Below are 12,915 nucleotides of genomic sequence, written 5' to 3'. Positions count from 1 at the left end.
GGGGACTCAAACATACAGGAGTATCTGAATTTTGTAATGGAGCAAAATCATTTTCAAAAGCCAGTCTGCTGGGAGTCTGCCACTGAACTCTACATGAAGTTATTAGAAATTGCAAATTTCTAAAAAAAAAAAAAAAAAAAAAAAAAAACCACCTTTTTTCTTTTTTTACCAAAACCTATAGCATATGCTGTATTTTTGTACTAGGCTACATGAGTTGGCTGAAGATGCCAAAAGTTTAAGTTAGTGTTTGTAAAAGCACATTCTTACTGCAATGTCTTGCTAATTGTGATCCTTGTTTAGCTGATGGAAGTTGAGATACAGTCCTGAAGATTTCGATAAATAATAAAATCAAATCTTGCACTGTATTGTGGGTTTATTACAACTTTTAAGAGTAGAACACGGTGCACTTTTAAATGCCTTTACTTTTAGCAGCACTGTCAAACATTTGAACAAATCAAGTCAAGCCATTGTATTTTAAATCCCCTTTGAACATATGTACCTACATTTTAGAATAAAAAAAAAAAAAAAAACACGCTCAAATACATAACTGATTTCTGGATAAGTCCTGTATCAAAAAACCTACAGAATTTACAATGTAATGCCAAGAAGAAGCAGCTGTAAGTGACTGGGTTATCTAATAAAATTACAATAAACCTGGTAAACCAAAATGGATTTGTGCTGTACCACTAGTATGTCCCACCTTCTCCTATTCATAACATATTTAAAAAAAAATCTTGACTTAAAAACTTGAGAAACAAATCAACAGCAGGTTTGAAATACAAGGCCAGACATCCTAGAAACATCCAAATCCTGGGGAGTTTTGAATTCCAAAATCCATGTTGGATTTAAACACAGAATATGAGGTTGTCATGGGTAGTTTCAATGAGTTTAAGCATGTATTTGCCATCGGGAATAAAGAGTCATCCAGGAACTGTAGGCTTGGTAGTGGATCTAATCCAGAAGGTGGCAGTGATGTTAGCCCAGTTGCAAACATCAGAACATCGCCCACCGACACAGCAGTTTGTGATTCTGCAAAGAATAAAAAATAAATTAAAAAAATTATATATGTATATGTGAATTCAACACATTGTCTTGTAATGAGTACTAAAAGAAATACTGGTACAGTGGGGCAAAAAAGTATTTAGTCATTGTGCAAGTTCCCCCACCTAAAATGATGACAGAGGTCAGTAATTTGCACCAGAGGTACACTTCAACTGTGAGAGACAGAATGTGAAAAAAAAAAATCCATGAATTCACATGGTAGGATTTGTAAAGAATTTATTCGTAAATCAGGGTGGAAAATAAGTATTTGGTCAATAACAAAAATACAACTCAATACTTTGTAACATAACCTTTGTTGGCAATAACAGAGGTCAAACATTTACTATAGGTCTTTACCAGGTTTGCACACACAGTAGCTGGTATTTTGGCCCATTCCTCCATGCAGATCTTCTCGAGAGCAGTGATGTTTTGGGGCTGTCGCCGAGCAACACGGACTTTCAACTCCCGCCACAGATTTTCTATGGGGTTGAGGTCTGGAGACTGGCTAGGCCACTCCAGGACTTTCAAATGCTTCTTATGGAGCCACTCCTTTGTTGCCCGGGCGTTGTGTTTTGGATCATTGTCATGTTGGAAGACCCAGCCTCGTTTCATCTTCAAAGTTCTCACTGATGGAAGGAGGTTTTGGCTCAAAATCTCACGATACATGGCCCCATTCATTCTGTCCTTAACACGGATCAGTCGTCCTGTCCCCTTGGCAGAAAAACAGCCCCATAGCATGATGTTTCCACCCCCATGCTTCACAGTAGGTATGGTGTTCTTGGGATGCAACTCAGTATTCTTCGTCCTCCAAACACGACGAGTTGAGTTTATACCAAAAAGTTCTACTTTGGTTTCATCTGACCACATGACATTCTCCCAATCCTCTGCTGTATCATCCATGTGCTCTCGGGCAAACTTCAGACGGGCCTGGACATGCACTGGCTTCAGCAGCGGAACACGTCTGGCACTGCGGGATTTGATTCCCTGTCGTTGTAGTGTGTTACTGATGGTGACCTTTGTTACTTTGGTCCCAGCTCTCTGCAGGTCATTCACCAGGTCCCCCCGTGTGGTTCTGGGATCTTTGCTCACCGTTCTCATGATCATTTTGACCCCACGGGATGAGATCTTGCGTGGAGCCCCAGATCGAGGGAGATTATCAGTGGTCTTGTATGTCTTCCATTTTCTGATGATTGCTCCCACAGTTGATTTTTTCACACCAAGCTGCTTGCCTATTGTAGATTCACTCTTCTCAGTCTGGTGCAGGTCTACAATACTTTTCCTGGTGTCCTTCGAAAGCTCTTTGGTCTTGGCCATGGCGGAGTTTGGAGTCTGACTGTTTGAGGCTGTGGACAGGTGTCTTTTATACAGATGATGAGTTCAAACAGGTGCCATTCATACAGGTAACGAGTGGGGGACAGAAAAGCTTCTTACAGAAGACGTTACAGGTCTGTGAGAGCCAGAGATTTTCCATGTTTGAGGTGACCAAATACTTATTTTCCACCCTGATTTACGGATAAATTCTTTACAAATCCTACCATGTGAATTCATGGATTTTTTTTTCACATTCTGTCTCTCACAGTTGAAGTGTACCTCTGGTGAAAATTACTGACCTCTGTCATCATTTTAGGTGGAGGAACTTGCACAATTGGTGGCTGACTAAATACTTTTTTGCCCCACTGTATGTCCTCGTCTTGTGCTACTGTTGCTACTGTTACAATACAGACAGAGCGACATAGAGCTGAAGTCAGGGAGAAGAGCTCTATAACATACAGTCTTTTAGCTCCAGGCAGAAAGACACAAGATGAAGGTTTTTCCTTATGGATTGTTGGCCAGTTGCTTTACATCGTCGAGCTTTCAAATGGAGCTCAGGAAGAATGTGAACAGAAATGATCTGGTGTTGGATTTTAATAAAGAGATGCAGCATCAAGATCCTGATGTCACATGATCATAGCAAAGGGAATTTTTTGGATGTTTGTATGTGTAGATGGAAATAAAAGGAAACAGAACCTGAATGTAAAGGGAAACCAACAGAACATTTAGCACAAAGACTCATGAAACAGCATTTCTATAGTGACAGCTGCAGAGCGGCCCACCTTAATTTTATCTTGCAGGGTTTTTTTCAGCAAAACAAATGCTGCAGACAACCTCAATCATTCTGTTGTGCTTTATTGCTCCAGCCGTCCTGTAAACGAGTCCCATCTTGTGGCCACATTTGGTAATGTTTCTGGAAACTAGCTTTACTATGAGCCAGTGATGATTATTTTTAATGAGACTGTAAGTGTCAGGGCTCTGTGTGCGGGCAGGCGGAGAGGAGGATCCAAACGCAGGACTCAGACACTAACTTGAAACTCAAAGAGCTCAGCTTTATTGCTGGTACGAAAGCAAAACATGAAGTGAACATGGAATATGGAGAACCGAAACACACAGGCATAATCTGATGGCACGACGCGACACCTAGCATGGGAAAACACAGGGCTTAAATACACAGGGTAGTAATGAGGGAATGGGCCACAGAAGGGAGACACAGCTGGGGGAGATCAGGGCTAACGAGACGGGGGAGCTAGGCTGCACACACACTAACATAAGACAAAGACTTTCACAATAAGACAGGAAACAAGAAGTACTAAACCAGATGCAGACATGACACTGAACAGAAACTGCAATACACATGAGAACCCAAAACCTAAGAACTGATCCCTCACCAAGAATAACAGAAATAGATCCATAATGATAATAATAAACAAAGCACCAGAACATCAGAAAACAATCCATAATGCAAAAATAAACCAAAACATAATAAACTCAAAATACTGGGTCCAACGGACCCAGAACCGTGACAGTAAGGTTGTATAGTGCAGATGCAGGCACTGTGGGGTTACCCTTATCAGTGCAGAGGCTGCAGCACTTGTAAACAATCATCCAGTTATTACTATTATTATCATAAACTGTTAGATCTGTTACTACTCCTTCAAGGAGAGGTCTGGACCTTTACCAGGCGTTACCACTGCAGTTCTTTCATTCTTTTGTCAACCATTCTACTGTAGGTATGATGGTGTGCTTGAGAAGTAAACAGTGCAGTCAATATATTTGGTACAACTGCGGTAACAGTTTTATTAATAATAGAATTTTTTTTAATGCAAGTAATGTAATAAAAACATCCATTAGTTCTAGTAAAAATAGAGCTGGCAGACCTCAGTCTAAGGACAATAAAGATGGTGTCAAACTTTGGAAATCACCAACCACCTTACTCAGACTAATATTGTTGATTTGAACACTGCCACCTTAAGCTTCCCTTTCAACTTCTCGGGGTTGTTATTTATCTTTTCAGATCCTTCCAGCAAATGTCTTCTTCTATTATTAATACTGGCACCTAATTACATCATCTAATTAAATTCTGTAATTACACACAGATCTATTTATGTGTATCAGTATTTCTGTATGAGTGCATGGGTACGTGTATATATAGATAACACTATGCATGAATATACATATATTAGTATAGGTATGTGAGCAAAATTGCATCCACATTTGCATCTGTGTAGATGAACATATCAGGCTCATCACAGTTGAGATTTCAATTCTATTTTTCTCCCATCCAGGACAAGCTGTTTATAGCTTTTCCTGTTACCCTTGTACAGTGGGGCAAAAAAGTATTTAGTCAGCCACCGATTGTGCAAGTTCCCCCACTTAAAATGATGACAGAGGTCAGTAATTTGCACCAGAGGTACACTTCAACTGTGAGAGACAGAATGTGAAAAATAAATCCATGAATCCACATGGTAGGATTTGTAAAGAATTTATTCGTAAATCAGGGTGGAAAATAAGTATTTGGTCAATAACAAAAATACAACTCAATACTTTGTAACATAACCTTTGTTGGCAATAACAGAGGTCAAACGTTTACTATAGGTCTTTACCAGGTTTGCACACACAGTAGCTGGTATTTTGGCCCATTCCTCCATGCAGATCTTCTCGAGAGCAGTGATGTTTTGGGGCTGTCGCCGAGCAACACGGACTTTCAACTCCCGCCACAGATTTTCTATGGGGTTGAGGTCTGGAGACTGGCTAGGCCACTCCAGGACTTTCAAATGCTTCTTATGGAGCCACTCCTTTGTTGCCCGGGCGTTGTGTTTTGGATCATTGTCATGTTGGAAGACCCAGCCTCGTTTCATCTTCAAAGTTCTCACTGATGGAAGGAGGTTTTGGCTCAAAATCTCACGATACATGGCCCCATTCATTCTGTCCTTAACACGGATCAGTCGTCCTGTCCCCTTGGCAGAAAAACAGCCCCATAGCATGATGTTTCCACCCCCATGCTTCACAGTAGGTATGGTGTTCTTGGGATGCAACTCAGTATTCTTCTTCCTCCAAACACGACGAGTTGAGTTTATACCAAAAAGTTCTACTTTGGTTTCATCTGACCACATGACATTGTCCCAATCCTCTGCTGTATCATCCATGTGCTCTCTGGCAAACTTCAGACGGGCCTGGACATGCACTGGCTTCAGCAGCGGAACACGTCTGGCACTGCGGGATTTGATTCCCTGCCGTTGTAGTGTGTTACTGATGGTGACCTTTGTTACTTTGGTCCCAGCTCTCTGCAGGTCATTCACCAGGTCCCCCCGTGTGGTTCTGGGATCTTTGCTCACCGTTCTCATGATCATTTTGACCCCACGGGATGAGATCTTGCGTGGAGCCCCAGATCGAGGGAGATTATCAGTGGTCTTGTATGTCTTCCATTTTCTGATGATTGCTCCCACAGTTGATTTTTTTCACACCAAGCTGCTTGCCTATTGTAGATTCACTCTTCTCAGTCTGGTGCAGGTCTACAATACTTTTCCTGGTGTCCTTCGAAAGCTCTTTGGTCTTGGCCATGGCGGAGTTTGGAGTCTGACTGTTTGAGGCTGTGGACAGGTGTCTTTTATACAGATGATGAGTCCAAACAGGTGCCATTCATACAGGTAACGAGTGGGGGACAGAAAAGCTTCTTACAGAAGACGTTACAGGTCTGTGAGAGCCAGAGATTTTCCTTGTTTGAGGTGACCAAATACTTATTTTCCACCCTGATTTACGGATAAATTCTTTACAAATCCTACCATGTGAATTCATGGATTTTTTTTTCACATTCTGTCTCTCACAGTTGAAGTGTACCTCTGGTGCAAATTACTGACCTCTGTCATCATTTTTTGGTGGAGGAACTTGCACAATCGGTGGCTTACTAAATACTTTTTTGCCCCACTGTATAAACCTTCACAGTCAAGCAGATAGTTGGACCAGTAGCCCACAGTTTGACTTTCCAGATGTCTCCTGTTACTTCCAGATGGGCTGAAGTCAGGTTTGAAAAGTCTCTCAAGTTCAAGAGCTGTGAGTTTCTTTTCCATGTGACACAGGACCGGGGAAAGCAAAGTAGGGTGTTGCTGGAGCGCACTCAGGAAATTAAGTGCTGAAAGACCCTCTTTAAATCTAAAGAATGAGGAGAACTTTTTGTCATTTACCAGTTACATGCACAAACTATGGACACACTTTGAACTTTGGAAACCTTGGAGAATGTAAAACATTTCAGTTGGAAATTATAGAATTATTGTTATGACGGTGTTGTGCATAGTCTCTTCTATAATAGTCTCACCTGTCAATTACAGAGTTTCGAGCAATTATATACCACCGGAGATAGTCAGACACAATGTCTTTCTTTTCCTCAACTGTGGAAACATGCCTTAGACAACCAGCCACCTGTAGCATAGTACTGTGTTTTATGACAGTGGACATCCACTGAACCAGCACTGTCGATCTGAAAAACCCATAAAAATGGACATACACAATGTAAGCTTATGTGTCTGATTTTCATTCCTGTCACGGTCTGGCTGGCAGACCGTGGGGGATGTTGGAGAAAGGACCCAAACGCTGGACTTAGTGGAATGAGCAGTGGGTTTATTTACAGTGAGGTAAATGTACACCATACAATAAATCTCCAAAGTGCTCCCTCGACTCCCGTGACGTGTCTTCCCCTAAGTGCTGGTATTCCGTGCTCTCTGCTCCCGTGCCTACGCACACCCTGTGCGTCCTGCAGTCCCGTGTTCCGCTCTCCTGAGGGAAAAACAACAGACACCGCCGTTATGGCACCAACTCCAGCAGGCATACACTGACCAGTACTTTAAACACTGACATGCAGTCTAACTCAACGATCCTGCGCCGGAGGAAGCTCCATCGCTCTGTTAAGTAGCTCCCCCGACGAGCCCGATCAGAAGCAGGTGTGTGAGAACCTAGGCGTGACCGGCAGCCGGCAGGGCCACGCCCATCAGGCCTGCAGGTGGCTGTCCTTCATTCTTCAGTCACACCCGCAGACACCCACACACCCACACCAGTATGGAACACAAGAGCACAGTGCAGCAAACATACATCCAATACACTAATAACAATAATAATAACAATAACAATAATGGTTCACACTGTTCACGAACCCCGAGTCCCCGGAACCGGGTCCGTGACAATTCCTGTTTTTTCCCTACACAAAGAAAGAATATTTTAATTTCATACAGATGAAGAAACTGTAGTTCTATCCTGCATTCAAATCCTGCGCTGTCCTCACCTCTTGTAAAGCTTTCCCTATGTCGTCATCTGTGACTGAGGCAACTGTTGCTTTTACTGAAGTCTGGCCTACAAGATAATGTACCAGCTCTTCTGACAGGAAATGGGGCCCTGGACCACCATGCACAACTGACACAGCTATCATCTTTCCTGCTAGGTAGTAGTCATTCTCCCTTACAGCTGTGAATGAATACAGTAAATGATAAACTCTCTCACACACACACACACACCTCTCTCTATCGATCGATCAGAGCCGATCGATGTCAGATCAATCGACCAGATAGACATACTAATGCTGTGTTGAAATAATCCAAAAAAATATTATGAGTTGCTTCTGATAATAATTTAAAAAAATTGATTTACAAGTCCCAAAAATGTTTTTAAATTAAGTTTATCAAACATCTGATCATTGCATACCCTTTGCATTGTAGACGAGGAATCGATGTCCTTCTGGTCCATCAAAAATGGGAAGATCTTTCATGTGTTTCATTAGCAGACTCAAAAACTCTCGTTTTGGGCCACCTGCATCAAGTCCTTCTTCTAGAATGCCAGCATCATCAGTAAATTTAACCAACATGTCATTGGTTTCAGAGTATGACAACCGCCTGAAACCCCTGACTGCTCCATCCCAGACATTTGCTCTTGAGATGTTGAATCTGCTGACACTTCCATGATGAATAGCACTGGATAAGTTTGCAATGATGTCAGGTAGAGTAATGTTAACGTCTTCCCTGTAATCACAAAAATGAAAGACAGAATGCAAGACTATACAATTTAGTGTTGTTATTTGAAGTAGTATTTGATATTTTACAGTGTTTTGGAATCCATCAGTGAAGTAACTTCAACCAGCTCTTCATCCTCGTCCTCAATGCATGGGGCACACAGGTCTGCATATTTACTGTTGAGAAATTATAATTCCAACATTAGAAAAACTTGTGTTGACCCTATAACTATCTTTACCCATTTCACAAACCCAATCCTGTACTGTAGTTACAGGTTTAAAATTACGTATAAGACACAATTTTATTTACCTATAGGGACTCATGACTGGATTTGTTTAGTTTTGGTGATCAAGATCCTCTGTATCAGATATTACAATCTGAAAAACAAGAAAAACAAGGATTGCATACTGTACATAAACATACATAGCATTGTATTATTTCAACAATAGCAAAAAACCTCATGCTGACATAAATTGCCCAAATACCTGACATGGCTGTATGGTAGATGAAGGTCCTGGAGCATGTCTGAAACAGAATAAGAGTATTGGAATTAAAATGTCCAGATAAGAAGCTCATACAGTTTAATATTTTTTATGATACCAACATTATAAAAATGCTATGAAACCAATAAATATTTTTATTAGGGCGGGGCAATAAAATAACAATATGTATTGCACTATACTTTTTTCTCAATGGAAATATGAGACTATTGCAATAGAGCTATCCATCCATTTTATATGCTGCTTATTCCTCTAATCCCTCTTTTTTTCATTGACATAAGAATAGTCAATCAATTCAATTCAATTTTATTTATTTATTTATATAGCGCCAAATCACAACAAAAGTCGCCTCAAGGCGCTTCATAGATACAGAGAAAAACCCAACAATCATATGACCCCCTATGAGCAAGCACTTTGGCAACAGTGGGAAGGAAAAACTCCCTTTTTTAGTTATCTGAAACGAATGTAATATGTTAATACATCTGTCTGTCTGAACGTATGACAGGAAATAAATATTTAAATCAAAACAAGCTTCTGAGGATTTCACATCTTACTTATGAGCAACGGCACATTTAATATGCACAAATCTAGCTGTTTATATTGTGATGTATATCAATATTCCCTGAAATAAAACAAAGAAATATTGTGACATATTGTATTGCCCAACTCTAATATATAGCAGAACAAGCTCTGAAATAACTTACTCCTTCTCTGCATGTTTACCATTAGGGGTACTCTGGTCTTGTGGTTTGAAAACCTAAGATGAAAAATATGCACTTTTCAAAGCTTTCAACAACTTCGTATTGCATTTAGATAGTTCATCAAAATAATAATAATAATTTTTTTAAAGAACATACAATCACACAATGAAAATAATCCACCCATGGATGTTACAGAATTATGATCATTAAAGAGAAAAAAATAGAGCACTCAGCCTGGGCCACTCACAGGCCTCTGGCATGGTGGAGGGGGAAAAAGTACACACCAATGTGTCTGCCTGGTTGAACTCAGCTGTGCTTCTTGATGTAATCACAATCTCAGGGTCTGAGTCTGAGGTACCATCCTCTGCAATCAGAGCTGAGAAAATAAACACATTATTAGTTGTTGTATATGTAAATACATCAAAATATAAAATTAACAAACCTTGTTTGAAGTGGCTCTCTGGGCAAATGAAAAGAGAAATCCTGTTGTAGTTCTTTCCTATTTCCTCTTTGTAGTCTGCCAGTCGGAGTGGCCTTTCTGTCCCAGGCACATTTATCACCTCTGTGCAGTCGGGATACAAAAGGACATATGGTCCCTCCACCAAGTCCTTGTTGAATGTTATCATTTTTTCTACAGCCTGCTTTCAGGAGGTCAGGGGCTGTAATTTCGGGGCTAATAAATAAGGGCAGTGTTTTCCCTCTTAGCGGTTTTAAGTCCGTTTGTTGTGACACCATTATTCCTATATTGATCTAGAAACAAATAATAAAAGCAAGATCACTTTAAGAATAATTGCCAAATCCTCGTTTATAAATTTACCTGTGATGGCTTACCTTGACAGGTTTACTCTGTAACTTGAGTTTAAATTTTGCTCCACAGTTGAAGGCTTGACGCTCTTTGAATTTTGATTTTTTGTACTCCATGAACTGCTTGTATGACGGACATGTTTGTTCTGGTTGAATGAAAAACGTTTAACATCAAAACGGGGTTATAAGCACTCTCCATTACTAAACGTAGACGAGAATACAGTATAAGGAAACATAAAAAGAAATCGGAGCCAAAATGGTAAATAAACGTGCTATTTAACTGAAATAGTATAGACTGTCTGAAGAGAAAAAAAGTGAGTAATATATCAAAATTACTTTGTACAGAATTTTTTGTATGTTTTGCATGCAGAGTTATTGACATGTAAAGATTGAGCAGCATAGGTCAGACGAGACAAACCCTCGGCTTTGGTGAGCAGTGTTCTACCCTTTAGGGACAAATCCCTTTGCAACCAATTGTTGAGGACATTTTGAGTTTTATTGATGATAGGGTTAAAGTTTAGAGCGTTCCTAGAATTCATATCCTTGGTAATAATGATTCCCAAATATGTTACACAACTTTTCACTGGGATACCGGAAACATAGGACACGGTACACTTGTTCACATCTTTAAGGAAGAGCACTGTGTCATCTGCCAGCTGACTGATAAAAATCTTTCTTCCTGAGGTCTGAGTCCAGCTTTCCAATGCCAGCCAGGTCACATGACACAGGGGTGTGCTCTGATGTCAGCAGGCAGGTCAGTGGATCCCTCTGGTGATGGATATATGGCAGTGAAACAGGAGGAGGCCTGAGAACAGATAGCAGGCTTAACTAGCAGGACAAAGTAGCATGTAGTACTTGAAGGAGTCATCACAGCCAATCAGTTCTCAGGAAAATGGAACATCACATAAATATTTCTCTTCTTTGATTTTCATCAATGTATTTCCTTTGATATATTTTCTGTCAATAGTTCTGCCTGATTAGAAGCTCATAGGCACTTCCTGTCACTCTACAATAAAATGATGTAAAGGCTGCCCTCTCTGCCCTCCCACTAGCTGACCTAACTGACACAAGTAAACTGTGCTAAGATACCCTACATGGACTAAGGTTCTTGGCCACATATATATAGATTTGCTTGGCTGTAGAAATCCATGTCATGGAGCTCCCAGCGCACATTTTTGATGCTTCTGTTTGTGGCAGAGGAGGTTTGGAGCTCTGCAGAGCCTTGGTGACTTTTACTGACTGTGCACCCCTACCCATTTATTATGAAGAAACAGCACAAAAGTTTTTGCTTTTTTTTCTATAATACAGATGTATGATTTAGATTTATACTTATGTGGCAGCTATTTACTGACCTGACAAAGTTATTGGAAATGATTTCATGTCATGAATTACACAAGTTATTTTCCATGAAAACTAAAAGTGGGGAGATTTAGATTGTCCAATCAATGTTGCTACTAATTCCCTGATTGATACATTTCTTTACATTTCCCCTTTTTTTTGTTGATTCAGAAATAATTCATTTATCAAATTAAACTCCAATTCCTGCAAGCTTTGACAAAGCTGAGCATGTTCGGTCTGTTGTGTATACAGTCGTGGCTCTAAATACAAACTGAAGTGGCAAAGTGCGCAAAAGCAAACTTTGTACTACTGACAAAACATGAGACCACAACTGTATTCATAACTCAGGCTGACTCAGGCTCTGTTAGAGCTTCTGCTCTGTAACCCTGTTTTGCTTGGCTTCAATAAGTCATTTCAGCCAGGGATGATTCTGAAGTTCCTCTAGGGTGAGGCGGTCTTCATGGTTCTGACAGAAACAACCCAACAGAAAACACTTGTCCTGCTAGACCTTAGTGCAGCGTTCGATACTGTCGACCATAATATCCTATTAGAGCGATTAGATCATGCTGTAGGTATTACAGGTACTGCACTGCAGTGGTTTGTATCATATCTATCTAATAGACTCCAATTCGTACATGTAAATGGAGAGTCTTCTTCACACACTGAGGTTAATTATGGAGTTCCACAGGGTTCAGTGCTAGGACCAATTCTGTTTACATTATACATGCTTCCCTTAGGCAGCATCATTAGAAGACATAGCATACATTTTCACTGCTATGCTGATGACACCCAGCTCTATCTGACCATGAAGCCAGATAACACACACCAATTAGTTAAACTGCAGGAATGTCTTAAAGACATAAAGACCTGGATGGCCGCTAACTTTCTGCTTCTTAATTCAGATCAAACTGAGGTTATTGTACTCGGCCCTGAAAAGCTTAGAAATATGGTATCTAACCAGATTCTTACTCTGGATGGCATTACCTTGGCCTCCAGTAACACTGTGAGGAACCTTGGAGTCATTTTTGACCAGGACATGTCCTTCAATGCACATATTAAACAAATATGTAAGACTGCTTTCTTCCATTTGCGCAACATCTCTAAAATTAGAAATATCCTGTCTCAGAGTGACGCTGAAAAACTAGTTCAAACTTGATGAAAAGCCTTCAGTTAATCCAAAATGCTGCAGCAAGAGTCCTGACAGGGACTAGAAAGAGAGAGCAT

The 12,915-nt window shown here is 40.4% G+C and overlaps 1 protein-coding gene and 1 pseudogene across 1 annotated transcript; both read right to left on the bottom strand.

The window, feature by feature from the left end:
* Window positions 1-354: 354 nt before the first annotated feature.
* Window positions 355-8,298, bottom strand: LOC147315431 (G2/M phase-specific E3 ubiquitin-protein ligase-like). Its single transcript, XM_086257991.1, has 5 exons — window positions 8,044-8,298; window positions 7,617-7,806; window positions 6,668-6,829; window positions 6,290-6,504; window positions 355-1,029 (listed from the first exon to the last, which is right to left on the bottom strand). Exons 1-5 carry the CDS (start codon window positions 8,201-8,203, stop codon window positions 794-796), a joined length of 963 nt encoding a protein of 320 aa, XP_086114117.1. The 5' UTR covers window positions 8,204-8,298; the 3' UTR covers window positions 355-793.
* Window positions 8,299-8,683: 385 nt separating this feature from the next.
* Window positions 8,684-10,552, bottom strand: LOC147315430 (uncharacterized; annotated as a pseudogene).
* Between the last annotated feature and the right edge of the window lie 2,363 nt (window positions 10,553-12,915).

This window comes from Aulonocara sp. 'chitande type north' Nkhata Bay, linkage group LG13, assembly GCF_057382095.1.
Source record: "Aulonocara sp. 'chitande type north' Nkhata Bay isolate Kocher_YH1m ecotype deep benthic linkage group LG13, A_spYH_male_GT1.1, whole genome shotgun sequence".
Taxonomy (NCBI): domain Eukaryota; kingdom Metazoa; phylum Chordata; class Actinopteri; order Cichliformes; family Cichlidae; genus Aulonocara; species Aulonocara sp. 'chitande type north' Nkhata Bay.
This window is presented reverse-complemented; position numbering and strand designations above follow the sequence as displayed.

Bases quoted from the DNA above. Each gene is read 5' to 3' on its own strand.
- LOC147315431 (XM_086257991.1), bottom strand. From the start codon at position 8,203: ATGTTGGTTAAATTTACTGATGATGCTGGCATTCTAGAAGAAGGACTT. The intron at 6,830-7,616 runs GCAGGATTTGAA...TGGGTTTTTCAG, and splicing joins TTACAAGAGGTGAGGACAGC to ATCGACAGTGCTGGTTCAGT. The intron at 6,505-6,667 runs GTGAGACTATTA...CTCATTCTTTAG, and splicing joins CGAAACTCTGTAATTGACAG to ATTTAAAGAGGGTCTTTCAG.